General features: G+C 34.1%; 1 protein-coding gene across 1 annotated transcript in view; it reads left to right on the top strand.

The window, feature by feature from the left end:
- Positions 1-7,999: 7,999 nt before the first annotated feature.
- Positions 8,000-22,625, top strand: part of LOC111508908 (scavenger receptor class B member 1) — a 65,417-nt gene continuing 50,791 nt past the window's right edge. The window contains exon 1 of the mRNA XM_023164547.2: positions 8,000-8,187. Coding sequence (XP_023020315.1) covers positions 8,154-8,187 — 34 coding nt within the window. The 5' untranslated portion in view covers positions 8,000-8,153. The remainder of the gene's footprint in view (positions 8,188-22,625) is intronic.

Below are 22,625 nucleotides of genomic sequence, written 5' to 3'. Positions count from 1 at the left end.
AGGAATACAATGGGCTTCTTAAAATGGCACCTTTGTCATTATTCATCGTTCTGATGCCACACTTTGCTGTTTCCAGATTTTCGAAAGCATTCAAAAAATCTAGTGTCATGTACCGATCTCAACAATTTCAGACAGCTTCCATTTATTCTATGACCAGTCTCCAAGGCGACACTATACTTTCCCGGTCTTCAAAATCAGATGTACTGCGTGTACCGGTCAGACTAAACGAGCCATTAAAACTTGTTTCGAAGACTTCATCATCAACCGCCGACAAAATTCGCACTCTCTTCCGCTGCAGTTTCACCGCATGACAACTATTGGTATACCGGAGCCCAAACACAACGCATTTATAGTCGAAGTGACGATATTGTGCACTCTTAAAGTTGTCGGCACTCTCAAAGACCAAAAAACCAATACATAGAAATAAACTGGCAGCGAACTAGTCCACGTGGACTGTACACTTAGCGGTTCGTATTGGAGTTTTATTATTGGCTGAAAAGTCATAAAATAAAATTATAGTCATGTCACGGTAACAAATGGAAATCGGGAATGCGGGGATGGTTATTGCCGTCGTGTTCAGTTCAGGAACTGATCGTGATTAGAGAGTTGAAATTCGATATTGGTGCAGTTATTATTACTTAAAATTTGGCGTCCTTGGACAAGTACTAATAGTAATAACGAGTGTGATAACAACGCAGACTTTCTCCAGTGTAGTGATTCCAATAGCAATGGTGAACAATGCGAAAAAAAGATACCAGTGAATACGATTCGGATGCATTTGGATATACAAGAAGTATGTTCCAATGTATATAATAATCTATATCTCAAGTTTAGTTTTGAAGGAAATGAACTGTTACAAGCAACATCAGATTTGACCAAAATTTCTTTCTCAACTGTTTGTAAAATAGTCAAAAACAAACCTGATTAACGCAAGACGCGATGTGATACAGGATTACGGAAATCTTTAGATGTTCATGTGATAAAGTCATTGAAAAAAACAATATACGACTGTTACAAAAGCAATGAGATTCCTACAACTGAAATCATAAGAAAGAAATTGAATACTTCTGGCCATAACGTGAGTTGCTGTGACAAACTCTTCAGAATTGGATAAAGAAATTAGGATTCAGATTAAAATTAATAAACAAACGTCAAGCAGTTATGGAAAGCAAAAGAATAGTGGACTTGCGTAGCAAATATTTGGAACAGATAATCAAATATAGACAAGAACAACGGCAAATTTTCTATTTGGACGAAATTTGACATGACACTCACGACACAGTTACGAAAGGGTGGACTGACGGTTAGAGAATGTGTACGCCTAACATGCCTGCAAACAAAGAATCGGGAATAATCATTGTGCATTGCGGAAAAAGTGATGGACGAGTTTCGAGTTCTTTGAAATTGAATACTGCCGGAATGGCATGTTTGAGACACAGAGTTCGAACTAATCAGTCTGGTTGAAAAAACCAGACATCACCAGAAGAAGGCAAATGAGACTTTGCCGAAACGTTGTGAAAATAGTCACACACAGAATACGGAGCGAAATCCGAGAAAACAGCTCATCATACTTCATCCGTGAGAATATTTGAGTTATATATATATATATATATATATATATATATATATATATATATATATATATATATATATATATATATATATATATGTATATATATATATATATATATATATATATATATATATATATATATATATATATATATATATATGTATATATCATTTTCCGATGGTATTTCAGGTTAGCTTCCCAAATTTCTGCTACCGCAGTTGTCGGTTGATTGTTCAAACCACCAACACTGACATAAAAACTTGTCAAGTTGACTTGGGTGCCACACCAATAGGTGGGTCCACTTATGTTTCGCTTGCGTTTACGCAGCTATTTTTATCAAGTACTTTTTTGGTTTTTCACATTTTGTCTTCAATCGAGGACCGCCTGCCCGGTACTGACGATGCCCAATAGGCTGAAACATATGTCTAACGGTGTCTCTTAAATTGAAATCAATATGGGAATGATCAGAGAGTCCTCATCTATTCATATTATATATATATATATATATATATATATATATGTATATATATATATATATGTCCTTATAAGAGAAGACAGAGAAGACTGAGAATGCAAGATGACATCTCCCTTCACGAAAACGCCATCTATGGGATTAACAGATAATCCAATTCTCGAATATCAATGGTTATCCAAAAGTTGCCTTGCAGTGGAAGCTACAGTAAAAGACAAAAAACGAATCTCGTTGCCAGTCGATGTCGGAGCTTGGCTTTGCAACTGATCGCCTTGGGGAGCCTCGTTTATCTTTGATATTCGAGGGTTAAGTTCTCAGTAGATCCTGTAGATGGCGACTTAGTAAGGGCAGATGTTTTCATGAACATTTCTCATGATTATCATGACCGGTTTTCTTTTTTCTGATTGAAGTTAATCCATTTGCCACAAATTTTTGAAGTCACTAAAAGATCTAACTTAGCTTTTTTGATATTTCCACACTCATTTGATTCGGTATATTTCAGGTATATTTTTGTCGCAATTGAGAAAATAAAGTTGAGTGTGAAAATACTTGAACGTCAGTCGTAACTTCCAATCTGTGGTGGTATTTTTTATATTTGTTTATTTGAAATAGAACACGTGACAGTTATATCTTGGCATGAAATCAGAGATTTTCAAATAATAATAATAGTATTGATTGCCACAAGACTCAGAGACAAGCGTATGGATTGAAAATCTTGCATAGTTTTTAATGAAAGTCTTACTTTTTTAATCACTTGGATCGAAAACTCACTAGCTGTTTAAGAGATGGCCAATGATTTACCGCGATGTTGAAAAAATTGTATTTTTGAAAATGATAGTGAACTTTGCACAGACATAAATTTCAAGTTGAAATCTTCATGCCTACTATCAACTTTTACGATTATTTCAGGAAATAGTTTGATACTTTTTTTAATAATCAATTTCTATGTTAATATCTGAGTTGCGATTTCTCTGAACTCAACCTGAACTAAATTGCCAAATCGAAGTAATACTTCATTGTGAGATTTTCACTGGACAGTTAACAAAACTCCAACACGTGTTCTGCTATATAAAAGCTTTCTCGAGCGTTTTCATCTATCGTGATTTAGATCTTCTCCTTAATCTTTCTAATGATCATCTTTTATCTATAAATTGTAATGAATCTTCTACTGTATTATTTGGTAGCATTACTCAGAAACATGAAGCTTTGAGTGGCAGAGCCTGATATGCTGTTTTTCAGAGACAGCTGCAAAAATTTTGGTTTACTCATATATTCTAAATTACATTTTGACGCACATGTTACGAAAAAACTTTTAAAGGCCTACGCGTCGTTAAAGTTGGTATATCAGCAGATAATGTATTTAAGTTTGGAAGTGAAGAAAATGTTGAGCGATACTATGATATTGTTCCATTTCAATCACTGTGACATTGTGTATGGTCAGTATGGTTCATGTATAGATTGTAGTGACATATGTCGAATCCAAAAAGTTAAAAATTTTTGTCTTCGAATGATGTATCACATTACGAGGAGAGAAAGAATTTCCCATAAGCTGAAAGACGCGGGATGGTTGAGTATGTGTAACAGACGCAAATTACATGCTTTCACTTTATACTATAAAATACTGAAACTCAAAAATCCTGAATATTTATATAGAAAAGTTATATGTATATAGGACAGATGTGCATAACGTCAATCTTCGGAGAAACAATATGATCTATATTCTTGCACACAATGAAGAAATTTATGAAAGGTCATTTACCTACCAGATATCTCTTTACGGCAATCTCCTGGATGTTCCCGATTCCTCTACATCAATTTACACTTAAAAAAATGCTAAAAAACATTTGCTTGAGAAGTAATGAAACAAGATTTTTTTTAGAATACTTCCTAAATTATATTTGAGTTCTATTTATACCCTGATGTAACTATAGCTGAAATGTTTATTTATTTTAGTTGTGGTTTATGTGGAAGAATTGGTTTTAAGACCTAGCATAATCCATTCATTTACCTCGTTATGCGATCTGATGGATATTTTATGTTATGGTAAATAATATATTGTTATTATTATTATTTTATCGGAAAACGGATTCAGAAGAAGAGAATTCTATCCTATCCGATCATTCAGTGAATTATCAGAATTCTTGAATATGTCAAAAGATGGTTTGCAAATGTGGAATTACACATCCAAGAAACTACTCCAATGTTCTTTATTCTTCGGGAAAATGTTCTACCTGTTTGGCCAATAAAGTTTTCAGCAAGAACCAAAATTCAATTCATAAACTGCTGATCTATTCGAGGCTGAAATGTTGTCCTTATTGTTTACAAATATACAGGGTGGAGCACCGAAAACGAAACAGATCAAATATCTTCAAAACACATGTGTTCTGGAATAATGCAAAAACACGTCGATTTTTCAAGGGGGACATCTTCCTATCATAACCTCAACTATCATACCTCTTCCCCCACCCCTTGGTGACTATCACCCAAACAATTTGAATAAGGAAAGTAGTAAGTGTGACACATCGTTGAAAATTTCATTTTATAAGGAATTCAGCCATGTCAATTTTAGCTACCTAACTTTCGATTTTGGCGCCCTCTTGCAGGAAAAAAACTGTTCCTAATTTCAAATTATGATACTTCATTCGCAAGCTAATTTGACATGAATTCGGTGACAATGCATTATAGAGTGTTTCTAGGGGAAAAAACAAGATGGCGGCTTCACAATGGCGGACAAGATTTGCAATTATGGTCCGATTTGATTCAAAATTGATAAATGGTGGTTTTCAGGGTCGGAAATTATGAATTGTTTTCCAGTGCAAAAAATCAAGATGGTGGCTCTAAAATGGCGGACGAAATTTGTAATTGAGGTTCGATTTAACCCGGCACCGAAAACGAATTCTTCAAAACACATTTATTGTGAACATAATGCAAAAACAAGTCAATTTGTCATACATCTCTCCCCACCCCTTGGTCACTCATACAATTTGATTAGAGAAAGTACTACCTGTGACACAGCATTGAAAAGGTAATTCCATAAGGAATTCAGACATGTGAGTGTTCGCTACTTAACTTTCAATTTCGGCGCTCTATTGCAGGAAAAACAACTGTTTCGTTTTTCAATTCTCATTTTATTTGAAAGGTAATGTGAACAATTCACGAAAAAAGAATAATTCGCAAGAGGGCGCGGAAATTCACATGGCTGAATTTCTTATGGAATTACCTTTTCAACGATGTGTCACACTTACTACTTTCTCTATTCAAATTGTTTGGGTGATAGTCACCGAGGGGTGGGGGATGAGGTATGACAGTTGAGGTTATGATAGGAAGATGTCCCCCTTGGATTACAAATCGACTTGTTTTTGCATTTTTTTTAGAACACATGTGTTTTGAAGATATTCGATCTGTTTCGTTTTTGATGCTCCACCCATACAGGGTGATTCAAAAGTACTTTGACAAACTTCAGGAGGTGATTCCTCACAATATTCTAATATGAATTGTTCAAATGAATAAATGTCCGAAAACGCTTCGTTTCTAAGATACAGGATGTTGAAATTTTATTTTTATTTTCGTTTTTCTCAAATAACTTCTGAAATACTGAACTTAATTAAACGAAACTTGGTAATAGCAGGTTTTTGAGGTGTCGAATTCGAACCTGATGTTCTTATTGCTCTTACTCGTAGGGGCGCCACCTACATGTCTCTTTCTTTTTTAAAGATTCATAATTTTTTTGGGCGTACTTCTAGCACATTTTCAGTAAAAAAATCGATTCCTCTATCATATTTACGTGAATAAGCTACCCTTGTTACTAGTCGCTGTAAGCAACCGTTTTCTAAATGTTTGGACTTGAAAACTTCAAGTCGATTATTTGATAATCGATGCATGTTGAAGTTATTACGAATATTTTGCTCTTTTCACAAGAATGCTTTGGAAATGAATTTGACGTTTTACTCGTTTCAAGAGGTCATCGTTTGAAGAGGTATGTTCCTTTATGACATCCTTAAGCGAAATAGTTATTTTTGTATCAAGGGTGCATAATCAGTATTTGTTTTAATAAAATTTGCAAGAAATGTCAACATTTTATTTCAGGAAATTTTGAATATGTAGAATAAACTAAAATAAACGAAACTAAATTGTATTCAAATAAATTGTTGGAAGTGTCCACCTTCAGCGAAGATACAGGCAGTCAGTCGTCTAGTCATTGAATCTCGTACCCGCTCAAAAATTATTGGTGTGTTTCTTATTGTTTCACAGGCGTCTACTATTCGGTTTCTAAGATCTTCCTCGTTCACTACTGGAGTCTTATAAACTAGTGACTTCAAATGTCCCCAAAAATAAAATCTATCGGGTTTAGATCTGGGGACCTTCGTGCCCACGCCTGGTTAGGTTCTTCTACACCCCTACCGATCCATCGATTTGGATATACTGTGTTAAGGAATTCCCTGGCTACAACGCTAAAATGGGCCGGAGCCCCATCATGCATAAACCACATGCGGATACGAATTTCTAATGGTACATTCTGAAGTAGTCCCGGCCATTCATTTTCTAAAAAGTGTATGTAAGTTGCGCCATTCAGTCGGAGCGGAAGAAAGAAAGGACCTATCAAGTAATTATCAATTATTGCCGCCCATACATTTACAGAAAATTGATAATGATAATGCCTTTCACTAACTACGTGCGGATTTTCGAGAGCCCAAACATGGTTGTTATGAAAGTTTGTGATAGCATTTCGGGAGAAGTTTGCCTCGTCCGTGAAGAGTACATATCTTAAATATTGAGGATTTCCAGCCAATTTTCTCAAAAACCATTGCACATAGTAATGCGTTGGGGAAAGTCTCGTGGCAAAAGAGCTTGTACCCTTTGAATATGGTATGGATAAAACTGTTGATCGTGGATAATTCTCCAAACTGTGGACTTTAACCTATTTTGGACAACCAACGGAAAAAGTGGCTTCATTTTTGAGAAATAGAGATATTAAAATTGCATATAGAACAAGTAATACGTTGGGAAAGCTAGTTAAAAATAATAAAGATAAGACATCTAAATTCGAGAAATCAGGGGTATATAAATTAAAGTGTGGAACGTGCCCTAAGGTATATATTGGTCAAACTGGCAGGACATTTAGGAATCGAATCCAGGAACATCATAAGAGCTATGTAAACAAGAAAACAAATTCAACGTATTCAAATCATCTTCTAGAAGAAAATCACATCTTTAATGAAGAATTCGAAATTTTGCACATTGAAAATAAAGGTTTCAAACTGAATCATTTAGAAGCAATGGAAATTAATAAACTTAAAAATTCAAATATTCTAATGAATGACCAATTAGATTTGAATAGATCACCATTATTGAACTTGTTTTCTTAAAAACCCATAAAGAATTATTATTGATGTAGATGGTAGGCAATTTGCTTTAGGTAAGCATAATCGAGCAGGTATGTGATGTAGAGATTCAGGTAATTTCTTACAGGTAGTCTCGATTGTGGTTACCTGTAGTATATAAATATGAATGTAAGGATGCTTGGATGTATTAATCATTTGAAAAAGCTAATGTTTTAGCGAAACATGTTATGATTATTTTCAATAAAGTTAGTGGAGATCAAATCGTTTAAGTGTAGTTTGTGAAATTTGTCAAAGTACTTTTGAATCACCCTGTATAATTGCTTGAATATTGAAAACAAAAACTACAGAAGTCCAGTGTCAAATAAATCAGGAGTATATACGTTGACTTGTGTCTCTTTCTCCTGCTGATATTGTCCAATATCAGACATTTCTACCCCTGAGACCTCTGACATCAAACACATTCATGCGTATATTTGCGCTCCCCCGTAGACACAATAATTACAGGTATCTGTATAATCCAATCAAGCGCGAAGATACTGACGTTTGTCCTGTTCTTGTCCCACCACGGGCTGATAGCACGGCATAGCGCGATGTTTAAAACCGTTCGCAACTGTTTTGGATACATTATTCAAGAAAAGCCTACTATGCGCTAATACTTCTTGGACATTCAGTTTGTTGATATTTGTGAAATCGGTTTACTGACAAGTGCGGACTGTTTTTATTAGTAACAATTTATTTGTGTGCTGAGTGGGTGGAGGCGTGAAGAATGAAGGTGGAACTCAGATATAGGATTACCGGACGTGAGTATTCTAAGGGTTGATTTGTAACTTTAATGTCGGCTCGAAGTTTTGGCTTGATATTTCCATCACGCAACTCAATTGCAGAAATATTCTTATTTCTTTTTTCCTATGAGGGATTCTGAAGATTCACAAATAATAAATTAACATTGTGAACAAAACTAAAATCAGTCATGTTGAAAAATAATGAAAAAAATTGAAAATTAATTTATTATACAAAACTTCACATCTTGTACGATATAGGTATTTATTTTCTTGAAAAAATATTTGTATATCCAAGTTGTTTGGAAAAGGAAAAATACGAAATATTGCTGCTGATTTCTGAATATTGAAAGGCTTACCCCTAGATTGCTTGCTCTTCTAGAAAGAAGTGGAATGAACAACAATTGAAAAGATTAGGCAGCCGATAAAATTTAAGTTATACTTACCTACTGTTGATCTCCAATGTAGAGCTTGTTCAAATAGGCAGCATTCTACATCTGTCAAGTGTGGTAAAAAAAAAACGAGAAGTCGCAATGTTTCCGTCGTTCACAAAAATTAATACAACTACATCACCGAAAAAAAAAGTTTTTTCAAAGAATAAAAATGGATTGTATATTAGAAGAGTCCTAATAATGAGCCATACAGAGTACCTACACGAAAAGCTGATAAATGTAATCAGCTGGATTTTTTTATAAAAAAAAAAACCCTTCCAATACATTATTTCAGGTAATGAATCATTTTTTCAATCAATTTTTTCATATATTTCAAGATATGAAAGAATAAGACTATACACCTTGTAGGAAACTGTTGGTAATAATTGGTGATTTTTCGTGTTTAGCTACTCCCCAAAATTGACATTAACTACTAGAATATTATTCTAACATATATTTCAAGCTTAACAAAACAAAAATTTCATAAATGAAAATAAACAGAAATATAAAATAAAAAATAAAGCATGATTCAATAGAGACTGAAAGCGCTTTTGAGTGCCTAGTAACATACCGGTTTCATTACAATGCGTATGCATTGCGTATGCTCTATACGTTTCATAAATGTTTATCACTTTGACTCTTTCTCCAAAATTCATTATCATGAATACAATTCATAGACCTCGATGTTGAAAACCTCACCCGCTTCCTTTCTATTTTCCTTCGAATTCTCCAAATATATTATTTCATGAATTCGAGTTTATATACACATAATTTTTTTTCAATAAACTGATGTGTGTAGCCGTTACTACGTGGTAGGAAATCATCATGAAAAATGAGAAATAAAACTTCCTGTGTCTTTTTACCACTTATATAGTTACAAATACAAGTGGTAAAAAAACATAAGAAGTTTTATTTTCATTCTCATTTTTCATAATTTTTTTTCTCATTTCAAGCAGAATTTTTCTTCGAAATGAGATGCCTTTTTTAAATATATATGATTTTTAATAATTTCAATGACGATACTCTCGCTCCTTGTCTAGTAGAACCGTTTTCGTTATTTCACATGTTCTGAAACATCAAAACATTAGTAGCTTCATTACCCGATGTCCAAATTTAATTTTTTCACTTCTCAAAGATGCCCATGATACCTTGTTGAACAATTTCCTAATTTTTGAAATGTATAAATCATGAAAGTGCTTTTTTTTCTGCATATATTTGTCATACATATGTTTTATAGTGAACTAGCGACCTCACGCATCTGCGCACAGGTAGCGGAGCATAAATGTCTACATTTATATTTCTGTCATAATACTTATTCCTCTCAAGCCAACACAGAATGAAAATGGGCCTGAGCCTCCGAAGTGATTCACTATCTACCTGAATTAGAACCCACGCAATTGCAACCTTTCTGCATCACACGTTTTGCATCGATGTGTGTAGTAACTCGAGCTGATTTTCTCGATCAATATATTCAAGTTTGCGATAATATTTATTTGAAAGACATACAATCAAATTGTATGATGTGAAAGTCAATTATAATGTCTACGAAATGCTTAAAGTAACGAAAGTATTCAGGATTTTATTCGAAGAAAAAACACAAGCACTACAGAAAAATCCTGAAGACGCTCCGAAAGCGGTGCTTGTGCGAAAGTAGCGAATCACGTTAGATTTGAATCGCTGGAGACTAAATTCATTTGGAAAAACGTTCCCAGGGAGTTTATTCCACACAATTGCAGTTCTACAAATGAAAGAGTTCTTGAACAGTAAAGTTCGAGGTGTACTGAGTTGAACCTCAAGACAGTTACAGTCCGTCGCGTATTTCTGATATGTAGAATCAAATGTGCTGAGTCACTTGAATATCTTCCGTTGAAGTAGCTATAAAAGAGTAACACATCTACCTTTCTTCGACGTTCCAGACTATCAAGGTTGCAAGTGATGTTCGTGTCTCCAATCAGGCGTATAGCTCTTTTCTGGATAGAATCCAGGGTATGCTTGGGGGCGGAGCTTCATAATAAGATCCAAGAGAAGGTCTGCTTTGAGCTTTATGAAGCATTAAAAGTTGCTAAGGTATGTACTATTTTAAGCCCCATTTCAAGCCCCAACAAACTTATCGAAGCAGAAAGCTGTCTGTCCTGACATTATTATATCCGGTTCGGAGACAATATATTGGATTCTTGTTTTTTACCAATAAGTCATTTATATTCAATGAAAATTGGGTTTGTGGACGGTATTCGAAAGATACCCATTGACGACCACTTGCAGGGGAACGTTCTTCCAGGAAGCTGGAGAGCCATATACAAAAATTATCCGACAATCCATATCATCAAAGTTTGGCCAGCAAACCCTCGTGCCCCATGCGTTATTCCAAATATGGGTGACAAACGATAGAAAATCAATCGCCTGTTAATCTTTGTTTCCGAAAGCCATATTGATGATCGCTCGAGATGTTGAAGCTTTCCAAATATTTGAAGATATTGTAATTTAAGGCTTTCTCCATGACTTTTGATATCACTAACAGCAAAGCGACTGATCTACCGTATTCATCTATATAGGTTTCCAACTACCACGTGACCATCATTTAAAACATCCAAATGGATTTAGTCAGCTGTCCTTGAAAGGTTGACATTTTTCATTGCGGATTTTCTGTAGACCTGTGAAAAACAAAATATGTAGTGAATTGTTTTGCTTTATATCGATGGGACGAGAACATCGTTTTCGATAAACTAACGGGTAGCATCATTCACAATATCAATGGATTATATACAAAAATTTTTCTTTTCTCCATCAGTAATAACCCAATGGAAATACATTCGTTAGTTTTCCCGTTAATCAAGTTTAGATATACGTGACCGACGAAGCGATTATTTTCATAATATGTAGGGATATATAATATGTTCAATATTCTCCTATCTGAAAATGAAATGGGATAATTTCCATTTGCGTTTTTTTCCTATTTTGTCGACACCAATCTGATCAAATGTGATGACATCGTTCGTTTTTTTTAAGAATGAATTGAACGTGGCCTACAGAACAAATGAAATTTTGAGCAAAAACTATGAAGAAAAAACTTCAGTGTTAGAAATATCACCTGTATTTAAGTTGACTTTATATTGGCAAAACGGGAAGAATATTTTGCCACAGAATGAAATAGAATAGAAGTAGTTTCTTGAGAACCTATTCCACATTCGCAAACCAGGTTTTCGCAGAGGGACAGGAGTTTAACCATGACTATGGAGCATCACATTTGAAAGAGAAAGGCTCAAAATTCAATATTTTGAGCCTTCACTAGATTCGAGAATTTGAAAAATTCGCCCAATGACCAAATAGAACGGTATTACTTCTCTCTGTTGATTCTGTTTTGTAATGTGGAAACTAGTCATCAATTATCCACATGTCCATTGGATGACTTGATGAAATTTCTTTTATAATGTTTGAATTTTTTATTATTTCATGCCCTAACTCCAGAATAATCAGTCATTAAATATGTAGTTTCTTCTATAACGCTTACAGTCCGAATTAGTTTATCCCAAACTCTGGAGAAGTTATTGGTCATTAGGCTATTGCCTATTAAGCTATTGTGTCTTTTCGTCGCATCTGTTTTTTTTTGTGGGAATGGACTAATTTGGAGAAACGTAGTAACAGGAGAATTGTTTATGAGTGTCACTTATAATGACACTGAAAACCTCAGTCGCGAAAGCCCTAACCATTTTGTTGAATTATATTTGCTTTTACATGACAAGAAATGTGCTTTCGATTTGAACAACAAATTGTTTCTATTCCATTTCTCTTTGAAGGTTGAAAAGGTGAATGTTTAGACTTTATACCGAATTCAAGATAGGATCAATTGCATAAAATTGAGCCCAGTCAAATGTCAGACTATAATTCATAGCATTTTTTACTCTACTCATTTGTTATCAATATACGAGTTATATCTTTGAATGATATTTTTAGAAATCCACATGGAAACAGTGTAAACACCTCTAAGGTCACTGTTATTTTCCTAAAAATTACCAAGCTGACTGGGGACAGTATTCTTCCAAATAATATATGCAAATATATATTTTAGTACTCTTGGAACTGGAGAACAAACATCCTTGCAACTTTCCCCATACTGAAATTTCAAGAAATGTCCAAGTACGACCAACTCGTTAATCGGCAAAGAAAATAATCGCAGATTATTGAATATCATGTCTGTAACTCATTAGGAATTCAGATCTTGTCTTCATTGAGGACAGTCAGTCAATGAGCATTTTTCTGCCAGGTTTTACTATCGACATTGTTGTTTCCCTCAGTTGGTTTGTATATATACAATTACTTAGAACTTTTATCACAATCATTGATACTTATTTAACGAATTGAATTACAAATATGAAGAGTAAATACAAGATCGGAAGTTTGAGGAATGTAAATAAATTCAAAAATAAAAGTGGTGATAATTAATATAATAAGTTATATAAAATTCTACAAAAGGGTTGATAATAACTATTTTTATACGAAACTTCATATCCAGACTGAGAATAATTCAAAAATTATAATTTTGTCTCCTGGCAGATTCGCCTAAAAAATTAAACATTTACTGAAACTATTCACTCTGTTCACTTACACAGTTTGCAATGAAGAATATAATATTTTTATAGAGCAACTGAGCATCAATACACAATTATAATACAAAAAAATCTGTACGCATCCTATTTGATTAGACGATGAAATAATTTTAAAAACATTTCAGAATAAAAAAGCTCAACTAGCATCATCTGGGCCGTGAAACTGGAAAGTCAATTGGATTTTCTTATCCTTATAGTATGAGTTTGTCCCAGGTAGCGTTGTCTGGTGTTGGATTATGAATACTTTGTTTTTTGGGCTCTGGTTACATCTAGTTACCTTGCAGTGGGAGCTGCAGTGAGAAACAGAGAAAGAATCTCGTTCAGTGGTCGATGTAAGATGTTTGTCCAAAACATAAGGTGATTTTTGATTTTTGCAGAAAAATATGTATTTACTCATCAATTTCTATTTTGTTTCCTTCAAAGTAGACCATTCAGATATGATACACTCATGCCAGCGTTCTTTCCAATACTCGAAGCAGTTCTGACGTGCACTTTTTTGTATGTCCTTGAACTCTTTCAGCGGTTCGGTTTTTTGTCTCCCTCCGCTTCGTGTCGGGAGACAACACAATCTCGAGCTAAAATCTAATACTTCTTTCCCTTGTATAATAAATAACTATTTTGTATTGAAAAAAAGATTCATTATGTAAGACATAAAATGAGACAAAGGCAAAGAATAACATTATTACAAATAAATGAAATTTTAAAAAATATGGATCTTATTAGCATAGTCAATAGATTTCACTTCCACATGAGTTTTAATAAATATCATTCCTGAGGAAGGCTGTCATCTAATTTAAAAAACTGCTTAGCCTCAGCACTAAATGTTTGCTTTGGTTTGTTTTGTTTTCGCCTCATGCTACTAATATATGGATCTGAGGTAAGCAAAAGTCGATTGAGTATATCTTCATTGCACTCTCTTCTGGAAAACTTTCTAGAAAATCTCTCTGTACTGTCGAAAGTGTTTATTTCTAGCTTCCGCAGCTTCTTCCGTTAATTGTCCAATCGGTAACAAGGTTGCCAAGATTATGAATTTATGAACATTTCTGCTGTACTCTTAGCGAAGCTTGAACATTTTTATAAGTTCATTTCAAAGCCAGATGACAAAACCTCCAATATTGTTTTGACTCTTTTTATTGATTATATGTCGATGCCCGTTATCGAAGCTGCTCTTTTAGCGTTTTGGAAGAATCTGCGTCAAGTGTTACTGTCATTAGTGTTGTCATTAGTGTAACAATTTTGTTTTACTTCTTGTATAAATGGATAGCAATGATATACATCTTTATTGGCCTGATGTATCACCTCATATTGATTCAAGGTCAAATCGGCTTCAATATATATTATTGAAGCTTCTTCGGTCGTGTGTTTTTTTTTTGAGCCACAGTCTTACAGCCGCTGCTTTACGAAGCTGCTCCGCACTGGTTGGTTACATCTTTCACGACTTTTTCAATTTCCACTAGCTCAATGACTCATCCGTGCTGCATAAGTCGGTTCATCAACAGCCGATTTTCTCTAAGATACTTTGTTTTGCGACGTTTTGTGCGTTCACTTGATTCCGCGAATTCTTTGCTCGGGCGAACTTTGGAACTTTCAGGAACTGGGCCAGTAGGTAGTGACATCCCACCATTAGGCCATTCGTGGTCTTTTTCTAAGAATCGACTTTCTGTTCTATCACAAGCAAGCCATTTACGTTTACATCCCACTTTAAAAGTCTTAACGACTTTTTGAAGTTCATCACTTTTTTCCGGGGGCACTTGGTTATTTCAACCAATTTTTTTCCAAATCCTGGATATTTCTGTCAAGCCGTCGCTGTGGACTTGCTCTCACAAGCTCGTCTAGTTTTTTTCTTGTCATGAATATAACAGAAGGTCCACAATCTGTAACAATTCATAAAATATCACTTAAAACTGTAAATTTCAACAGAAAAATTCTATGAAATGTGCGCCGCTTGACTGGCCGAGAATATTTTCATTGACTTGTGTATGAGGTTGGATTCTTCCAATCTCTCTGCACACAATTACATAGCGTAAATTTCCGCTTGAAATACAGTTGCATAGATTCCTAGGCACGTTGACAACTCCGTCCTGGGTCTGCGACTGAAAACACCTACACCAGAACCGGAAGGTGAACCAACAACTATCTGCTCTTGATATTTCTTTCTCCCGGAGGATCCAGTAGTCTCCACTCGGGAACAGTACTTTATAAGGCAGTTCGTAGTTGTGCATATGTAATTATCTACTTTTCTCGGTAACTGAAGTAATTTTATTTTACTCTTTCATTCAGAATTTTCCAATGACCCCAAGTTTGTTGCCAGAATTTCATTTGAATGCGTTTTCTTTTAAACATCAAACAACGTGAAACCGAGCTTTCTGAAAATGTATAGCCATGAGATTGAAGATAGGTGTTGAGATTAGGATGCAATAGTTGAAGAAGTGTAAAATAAATCAAGCTTGACAAATCATTGCTGAAAATATCTTATAATCCAACCAGTATTCGACAAAATATCAGGCAAATAAGGAAATTGTGTGTTTTCCAGAATATTGAATCGATAAGCATGGCAATTATTGAAATGGGTTATTTTTCCGCTTCCTTACCTCGAATTAGGTAATTTAATAAATTGATTGTAATTTTGTTTCCGTCTAAAAGTTGAAAAATGCATACCAAAGTGCACTTTAAAGTATTCATTTGACGACATCGTCGAATGACAAATATAAACAATGTAACGCAAAAAACAATGCATGAATATTGTATGAGGCTCATGTGAGGTATTTTCAAGTTGTTGTAAAGTTTTAGTTTATGAGCTATGAAGTTGTGAAAAAATTCGCCATGAAATATAGGTGTGAATTAAATTGACATTGAACCTTTTCCAAAAATTTAGGATAGATGAAATAAATCAGATGATAGCTAATAATTCAAAAGTCCCAAATGTGTGAAAGTAGTGCTACATGAAGAATTTCATTTCCATACTCAACAATGAAACCAAAAGTTCATTATTCACATCAATGTCCTGCCGCAATTTTCGTTTAGGTGTTACCTACTCAGTTTATCCAACCTGTTTCGATATTAAGTATATTTCTGATCAAGATACATTCTCAGCAAGACGTTCATTGTTTCTGAAAGATACATCTCAATAGTCTTTCATCAGGAGTCATTTAGGTTGATAACATAATCAACTTTCTCGATTTTATTCACCTTGAAACAAGGCCAATTCAAAATTTAACACTATCAAATACAATGTGACAGTGAATTGATATTTTCGAAGAGATAGTCATAATTGGGAGCTCTTCAACGGTATATATCTAACAATCATTATTCAAATCATGTTTCTAATTTGCGTCAACATAGCCCGGCACATCCACTAGACACCTATTTCCGAATCAGTTGTGAGGTATAATCGATGAATATGTTCATCACGTCAATCATATTGTCAAAAGTTACCCCTTCTTTTTCAACATGTTTTCCAATAAACCTAAAATCCTTAAAATGACTTGTCTATTTTGTAAAGTTTTTATTCAGTTCCCAAAATTACTACCTGCAGGTTGTACTCATTTTCCCTCAACCAGTGTATCTCAATATTTCATTTGTATATTTAATCTATCTTCAATTTTGGTATACTATTTCTTGATATAATAATATTTCACGAGACATTGAACGCGAGATAGACTTTTAATATATTTTTTTCGTCGGTAAATGAACAAGTGATTTTTTTTCTGATTCATTATCTATCTCATGACTGATGACTGGGGTCATCACCCGAAGACGATTGTAGATACTAACAATAGAAACGTCGTGAACTAACGTGACTTGGAATCTCTCTACTTTTTATTTTTATTTTGTTTCTTCATTTCTTTATTTTTATTTATTCAATTGTTCTATTTTTACTTGTATTTTATTTCACTATTATTTCATTTCAGGTTTATTTTGGTTAATATAATTGTTATTTTCAGCTATTCATTTTCAATTCTTCTTTTTTAGTTGTTTCAGGGATTTCAAATCATTTTATAAAGTAGACAATGGAAGTCCAAACTAGTGAAATTAAATTGATTTGCCATTAGCAAATAAAATTAGGCACGATCCACACTATGTTGCCTAAAGAACGTCCACTTTGAACTCGTTCTTCCTAGTACCGACGAATGCATCTAAAATGAAAAGTGTCATTAATGAGCTCAAACCATACAGGTCTCCTGGGGTAGACGGCATACAAGCTGAAACCTAAAAATGTATTTCTGAATATATCAATGAACCACTCACCTATATAATCAATGAATGTATGAGAGTTGGAATTTGGCCACAAGTTTTCGAAGAAAGTATAGTGGTGCCCATCTATAAAAAAAGGGACAAAAATAATATGTTAAACTACCGACCAATAACTTTGATAACTCACTTGGCGAAGGTTTTCGAGAAGATTCTTGAAAAACGTCCCAGTTCATACATTGCGAAATATAATCTACTTTCCGAAAAACAGTTCGGATTCGGAAAACAAAAATCACCTGAAGATGCTATATTGAAATCAATCCATGAGTCCATGGAGGAAAGTAAACCATGCTTATGTGTTTTCGTGGACCTTTCCAAGGCCTTCGATACGGTGAGTCATCAATTACCGCTTGAAACCCTACAAAATATTGGAGTCAGAAGTAATAGTTTGAAATTATTCAGATCTTATCTCCAACACAGACACCAATTCGTGAAGATAGACAACAACTGCAGCAATCCCGGCACTATTCAGTATGGAGTACCCCAGGGAACAATCCTGGGAGCACTTCTCTTTAATATTTACGTGAACTATATGTTTTTGCTGAAGGCTAGGGGGGATATCCTAGGTTTCGCTGATGATACAGCCATTTTTCTTAAAGGTAATTCTTAGGAAGAACTTAGGGACATAGTTGCAACAGACTTTCATATATCCTGGAAATGGCTCAATCATAAAGTACTCACAATTAATGTGGATGAAACACACTTCCTACCATTTTGCTGCAATAGGACAACTTCCCCTAACTTCGATAAAATCCAAGTTAACATTCCAAAGGAACAGTTCGTTATCAAATCAGCAACAATATTTGGAAGTACACATAGATATGCATTTCAAGTGGAACATTCATGTCCAATCTCTATGCCAAAAGCTGAGATTCATTCTCTACGAGTTTGAAGGTCTGACATCCTCATTACCACTAAAGCAAGTAAAAACACTGTATCATGTCCTTGTAGAAAGCCATCTTTGATACGGATTATTAGTATAGGGTGGTGCCCTTAAATCTCATTTATATCTTATAGAAGTCCTCCAAAGACGGTTTTTTAAAATTATCTTTAAAAAAGAACCCACTTTTCCATCTGATGCTCTCTATTCGGAATGTCATGTATTTGATGTCTACCAACTCTTTTTCCTGAAAATAAATATGTATAACCACCAAAAACAAAAATTGGAATTACCCACACATGAATATGATACACTTCAACGAAATCGACATATCACACCACAAATGCAAAAACTAATATTCCAACGTTCATAAATACTCTGCTCCAAAATTATACAACATACTTCCACATGAAATCAAATTGATTAAGAAGTCGCATCGCATCAAAAAAAAAAGAACTGAAATCTTTCATACATAAAGAACCCCGGAAAAAATTTCGTGAAGTCATTGTTGGTCGACTCGAATGATAAATACTTTCTATACTCTATCATATTTCCTCTCATTTACTACTCGCTAGTATGTAACCTTATGTATTACAATATTGAATTGAATTTAATAGGTTTAAGTTTATATTTCTCCAATGTAATTTTAGCAATGTTGTCTTTGTCTTTTTTGTATGTTGTCTTTGTTTTTTTGTCTTTTATCTTTCATTATATACATTATTTTTCAGTATTATTTTATCACTAGCAAGCACGTTTAGAGCTTCTGTTATTTCTTGTTTATTCATACATAAATCTTATATAAATCATGTGAATTGGCAGGATGAATAAACTTATTATTATTATATATATTATAATCTAGGGGCTCTTGCAGGTCGTCTTGCATGGAGTTGTACTTCGTGAAGTCGGTTTCGTATCGTTTGGTTCGAAATTCGCGTTCCCGTAGCTTCTATAAGACGATTTTGCAGTGTTCTAGCAGAATCGGTGCGACCCCTAATTGCCCAAAGTCGTAACAAACGATCTTCTCTGTGAGTTGTCGATTGGGATAAGGGGCTCTTTTTACTATGCCGTAAATTTGGTAGCGATTACAAACTCTGGAAACCGCAGAATAACTCACATTAAGCAGTTGAGCTACACGACGCCTTGAATACCCTACTTCGATCAATGCCACTGCTCTAGCAACTTGAAATTTGTCGAGGTACATCCTACGTATCCTCCTTCTACCCAATACATCAACATTCATTGTTTAAATTTTTAAATTTAATACCTGTCACGAACTAAAGTAAAGTGAAAGTAAATAGAGAATTTTTCATATTAAAGATTTTGTAGCTAAAAGTACAAAAAGAAGTAAAAAAGTAAACAACAACCGAATGGAACATGATAAGAATTAGTATGGAGTACACACCAGAAGTTTTTATCATGAAATAATACTTATTTTTTTTTACTTTGGATTTTAAGAATTTGTCTCTATATTCATTTTGAATAGTTCATATCCCTTACAATGGTGAATTCCTTTCAAAGATCTGCTATCCACCAAAAATTCCATCATCTGCATAATCATTTGTGTGCTTTTGGAACATGTTGTTTCAGTGAACATTCTTCAAGTTTCATGACTTTCCCCCAATCTTTGAACGAAGTTCGATTATCAAAAATCTTATTCGACCCATCAGATTCAACAAAAATCTAGTTTAGATCCGCTGGTTTTGAAACTTTTGTTTATTTTTAGCCTATTTTTTAGCCTGTCTTCTGAAGCAAAATGTTTTCTCTGATTTCGGTTAGCTGCCTTTTTACTTTGATTTTCTTCTTTTCTTCTATTCTCCTACTGATTTGATTGCTAGTACTTGCAATTGTCATTTAGTCAACTACATACTCTAACTACGAGTATATTCGAATTTCCGTTTTCCTAATTTCCACTGAGAGCTGAATTGACTTTTCAACTGCATTGAATTGTATTCTCACTGATATTTTTCTGACCACCTTTCCTGAGTGTTTTTATGCTGTTATTAATTTCATCTCTTGCTTTTCTGATACTCCTGTGCACTAGTGTTCAGTTTGGTAATTTTATTTTCATTTTTTTTCACAAAATCATTTATATCATGACGATCTGTACGAGTTATTGATATAATGAGTAATTTTTCATCTTGAACGGTTTTGTGATAATGATCTAGATAGAAGCTAAACTAGAAAATAAAAAATAATACGGAAAGTCCTAGGTAGCAGTCATCATACCACTCTCCTCAACTATCTGCGGTATTGATCAGATGAAAAATAATGGAATGGTTGGGCGAAGTATTTACATATTTACCACAAGAATCTTCCAAATTATGTTCTAGTTCATTACCTACATCATTATCATATTGAAAAAAAACATTTACCATTTTTTAAAAATTATTTCATTTTTCAGTTTTTTAGTTACTAATTTTGTTGCTCAATTCTTCTCATTCTGTTTAGTTCATTTGGTGCCTCAGTGTTACAAGATAATATGTAATCAGCCATTTTGTAGTTGCGGCCATCTTGAATTCGCATCTTTTTCAAAGTGTACCACTATTCTACTAGTCAAGCTCCGTCATTTGATGCCCATATTGTGGTAGTTGTGAAACAATAGGTAATCCGCCATTTTGTAGCCATCCTTGATTTACTATGATACCAAATTATTCAAATTGTATTTTCATTGGAAATACTGAACTAAGGGCCAATACATTGAAATGGTGAAATTGGAAATCACCATTAACGTAGAAATTCATTGAAATCTCACGCCTTCTTGGCTCCACTCTACAATGCCTATATTCTTCACAGTTTGCTTTTCAGAAAAATATGTAGGCTCATTTATCTTCTTCATGAATATAATGTGTACGAATGTACTCAAGTCATTACCGAAACATCTACCCCAGATATAATCTGTTACAAAAATTCTGAAACAGTAGTAAGATTGTATCTTACCTTATATTCGAAACGTGATTTCTGGCTCTTGTCAATTGTCTCTTTCATTTCGAGGTTATCACTTCATCAAGCTGGCATCTAACCTTATACGACAATAACATTTTGACCCGAAGAAATGTTTTTGCTGAGTCTGGGAATGTCTGACAGGTAATGAAGCCTTGAAATGACATCAGAAAATTTCGACGAGATGATCAATTACTGATTTGCATGCAGAGATAAATGAAAGAACCCATGCTGTGATTTACGTACCTACTGTCAGTGAAATCCGAAAAATTCCGTATGTTTGGCTGGTAAATTTATGGGTTTCATTGAAATTGCTAATTTTTCAGTACACGGAAATGTCGAATTCATGTAAACAGTTGTATTCGATCAGTTTGTCAGGTGAATCGCAGGTGGATCGAGTTAACGACTGATTTTAATCATTTTAAGGAATTTTTTGATTGTTGTCATTAGCATGAGGTGAAATTGGAACCTCTGGCGAAGAATAACAAAATTGCCATGATTTTCTCGACGCGCAGTTCACCAACCAAGTTGGTGTCTTCAGGAAATGAGGAAAACTGAAACGCATATCAAGAAAAGTATTGTAATTCTGGTGGTAAGATAAAGTACTCCAATTTTTCAGTACATCTGTTTTTATTATATCTCAGTCACGGCTGTTCATTTACATCCCTCTGAGCGAATACAAGATCAGTAAATGCTTAATGACTAGCTTTTTTTTCTGAATGAGGTAGAATTTAGAAAGCAGCAACATTTTTGAATATTACTAGGGTTTTTTCCCAACACCAAATCGTTATTTTCACACCTCGACACGTGTTTCGATCACCAAGTGATCATCTTCAAGAGGAAGATAAAACTAATAACTACTCAGAACTAAAGCTACTTATACTAATCAGGTACATCATACAGGTAGGTAATCAGTAATACCACCCATACAAGTGTACCACCCTAAATTAATTTTACAATTGGTCTTTCTATTATTTACAATATATCCTGATGTATGTTTAATTGTTACAGCTATATATAGAACAATTTTCAGCTATATAAAATTAGTTTCACAATACTGCCTATCTAAATATATTTACAATGTGTCTTTTTGTAGTAATCAGTAAACCCAACAATATTATTTCAACAAGCTATATAGTATGCTACTTGGTATTGGTCCGTTGTCGTTATTCATAAAATTATTATGTTTACTTATTTCCACACTCTCATAGGCATCTAGTTGCCTGTTGTTATTAACTTGTCTAACTAATCTTAAAGAACTGAAGTCTATGGAATGGTTTTGTTGCAAAATATGATGGGCGACTGCTGATTTTTCAAATCTTCCATATTTTAAGTGTGCTATGTGTTCCTTAT

The sequence above is a fragment of the Leptinotarsa decemlineata genome, unplaced genomic scaffold, assembly GCF_025532065.1.
Source record: "Leptinotarsa decemlineata unplaced genomic scaffold, Ldec_3_MD MMD2_tig00003335_RagTag_RagTag, whole genome shotgun sequence".
NCBI classification, from domain to species: domain Eukaryota; kingdom Metazoa; phylum Arthropoda; class Insecta; order Coleoptera; family Chrysomelidae; genus Leptinotarsa; species Leptinotarsa decemlineata.
This window is presented reverse-complemented; position numbering and strand designations above follow the sequence as displayed.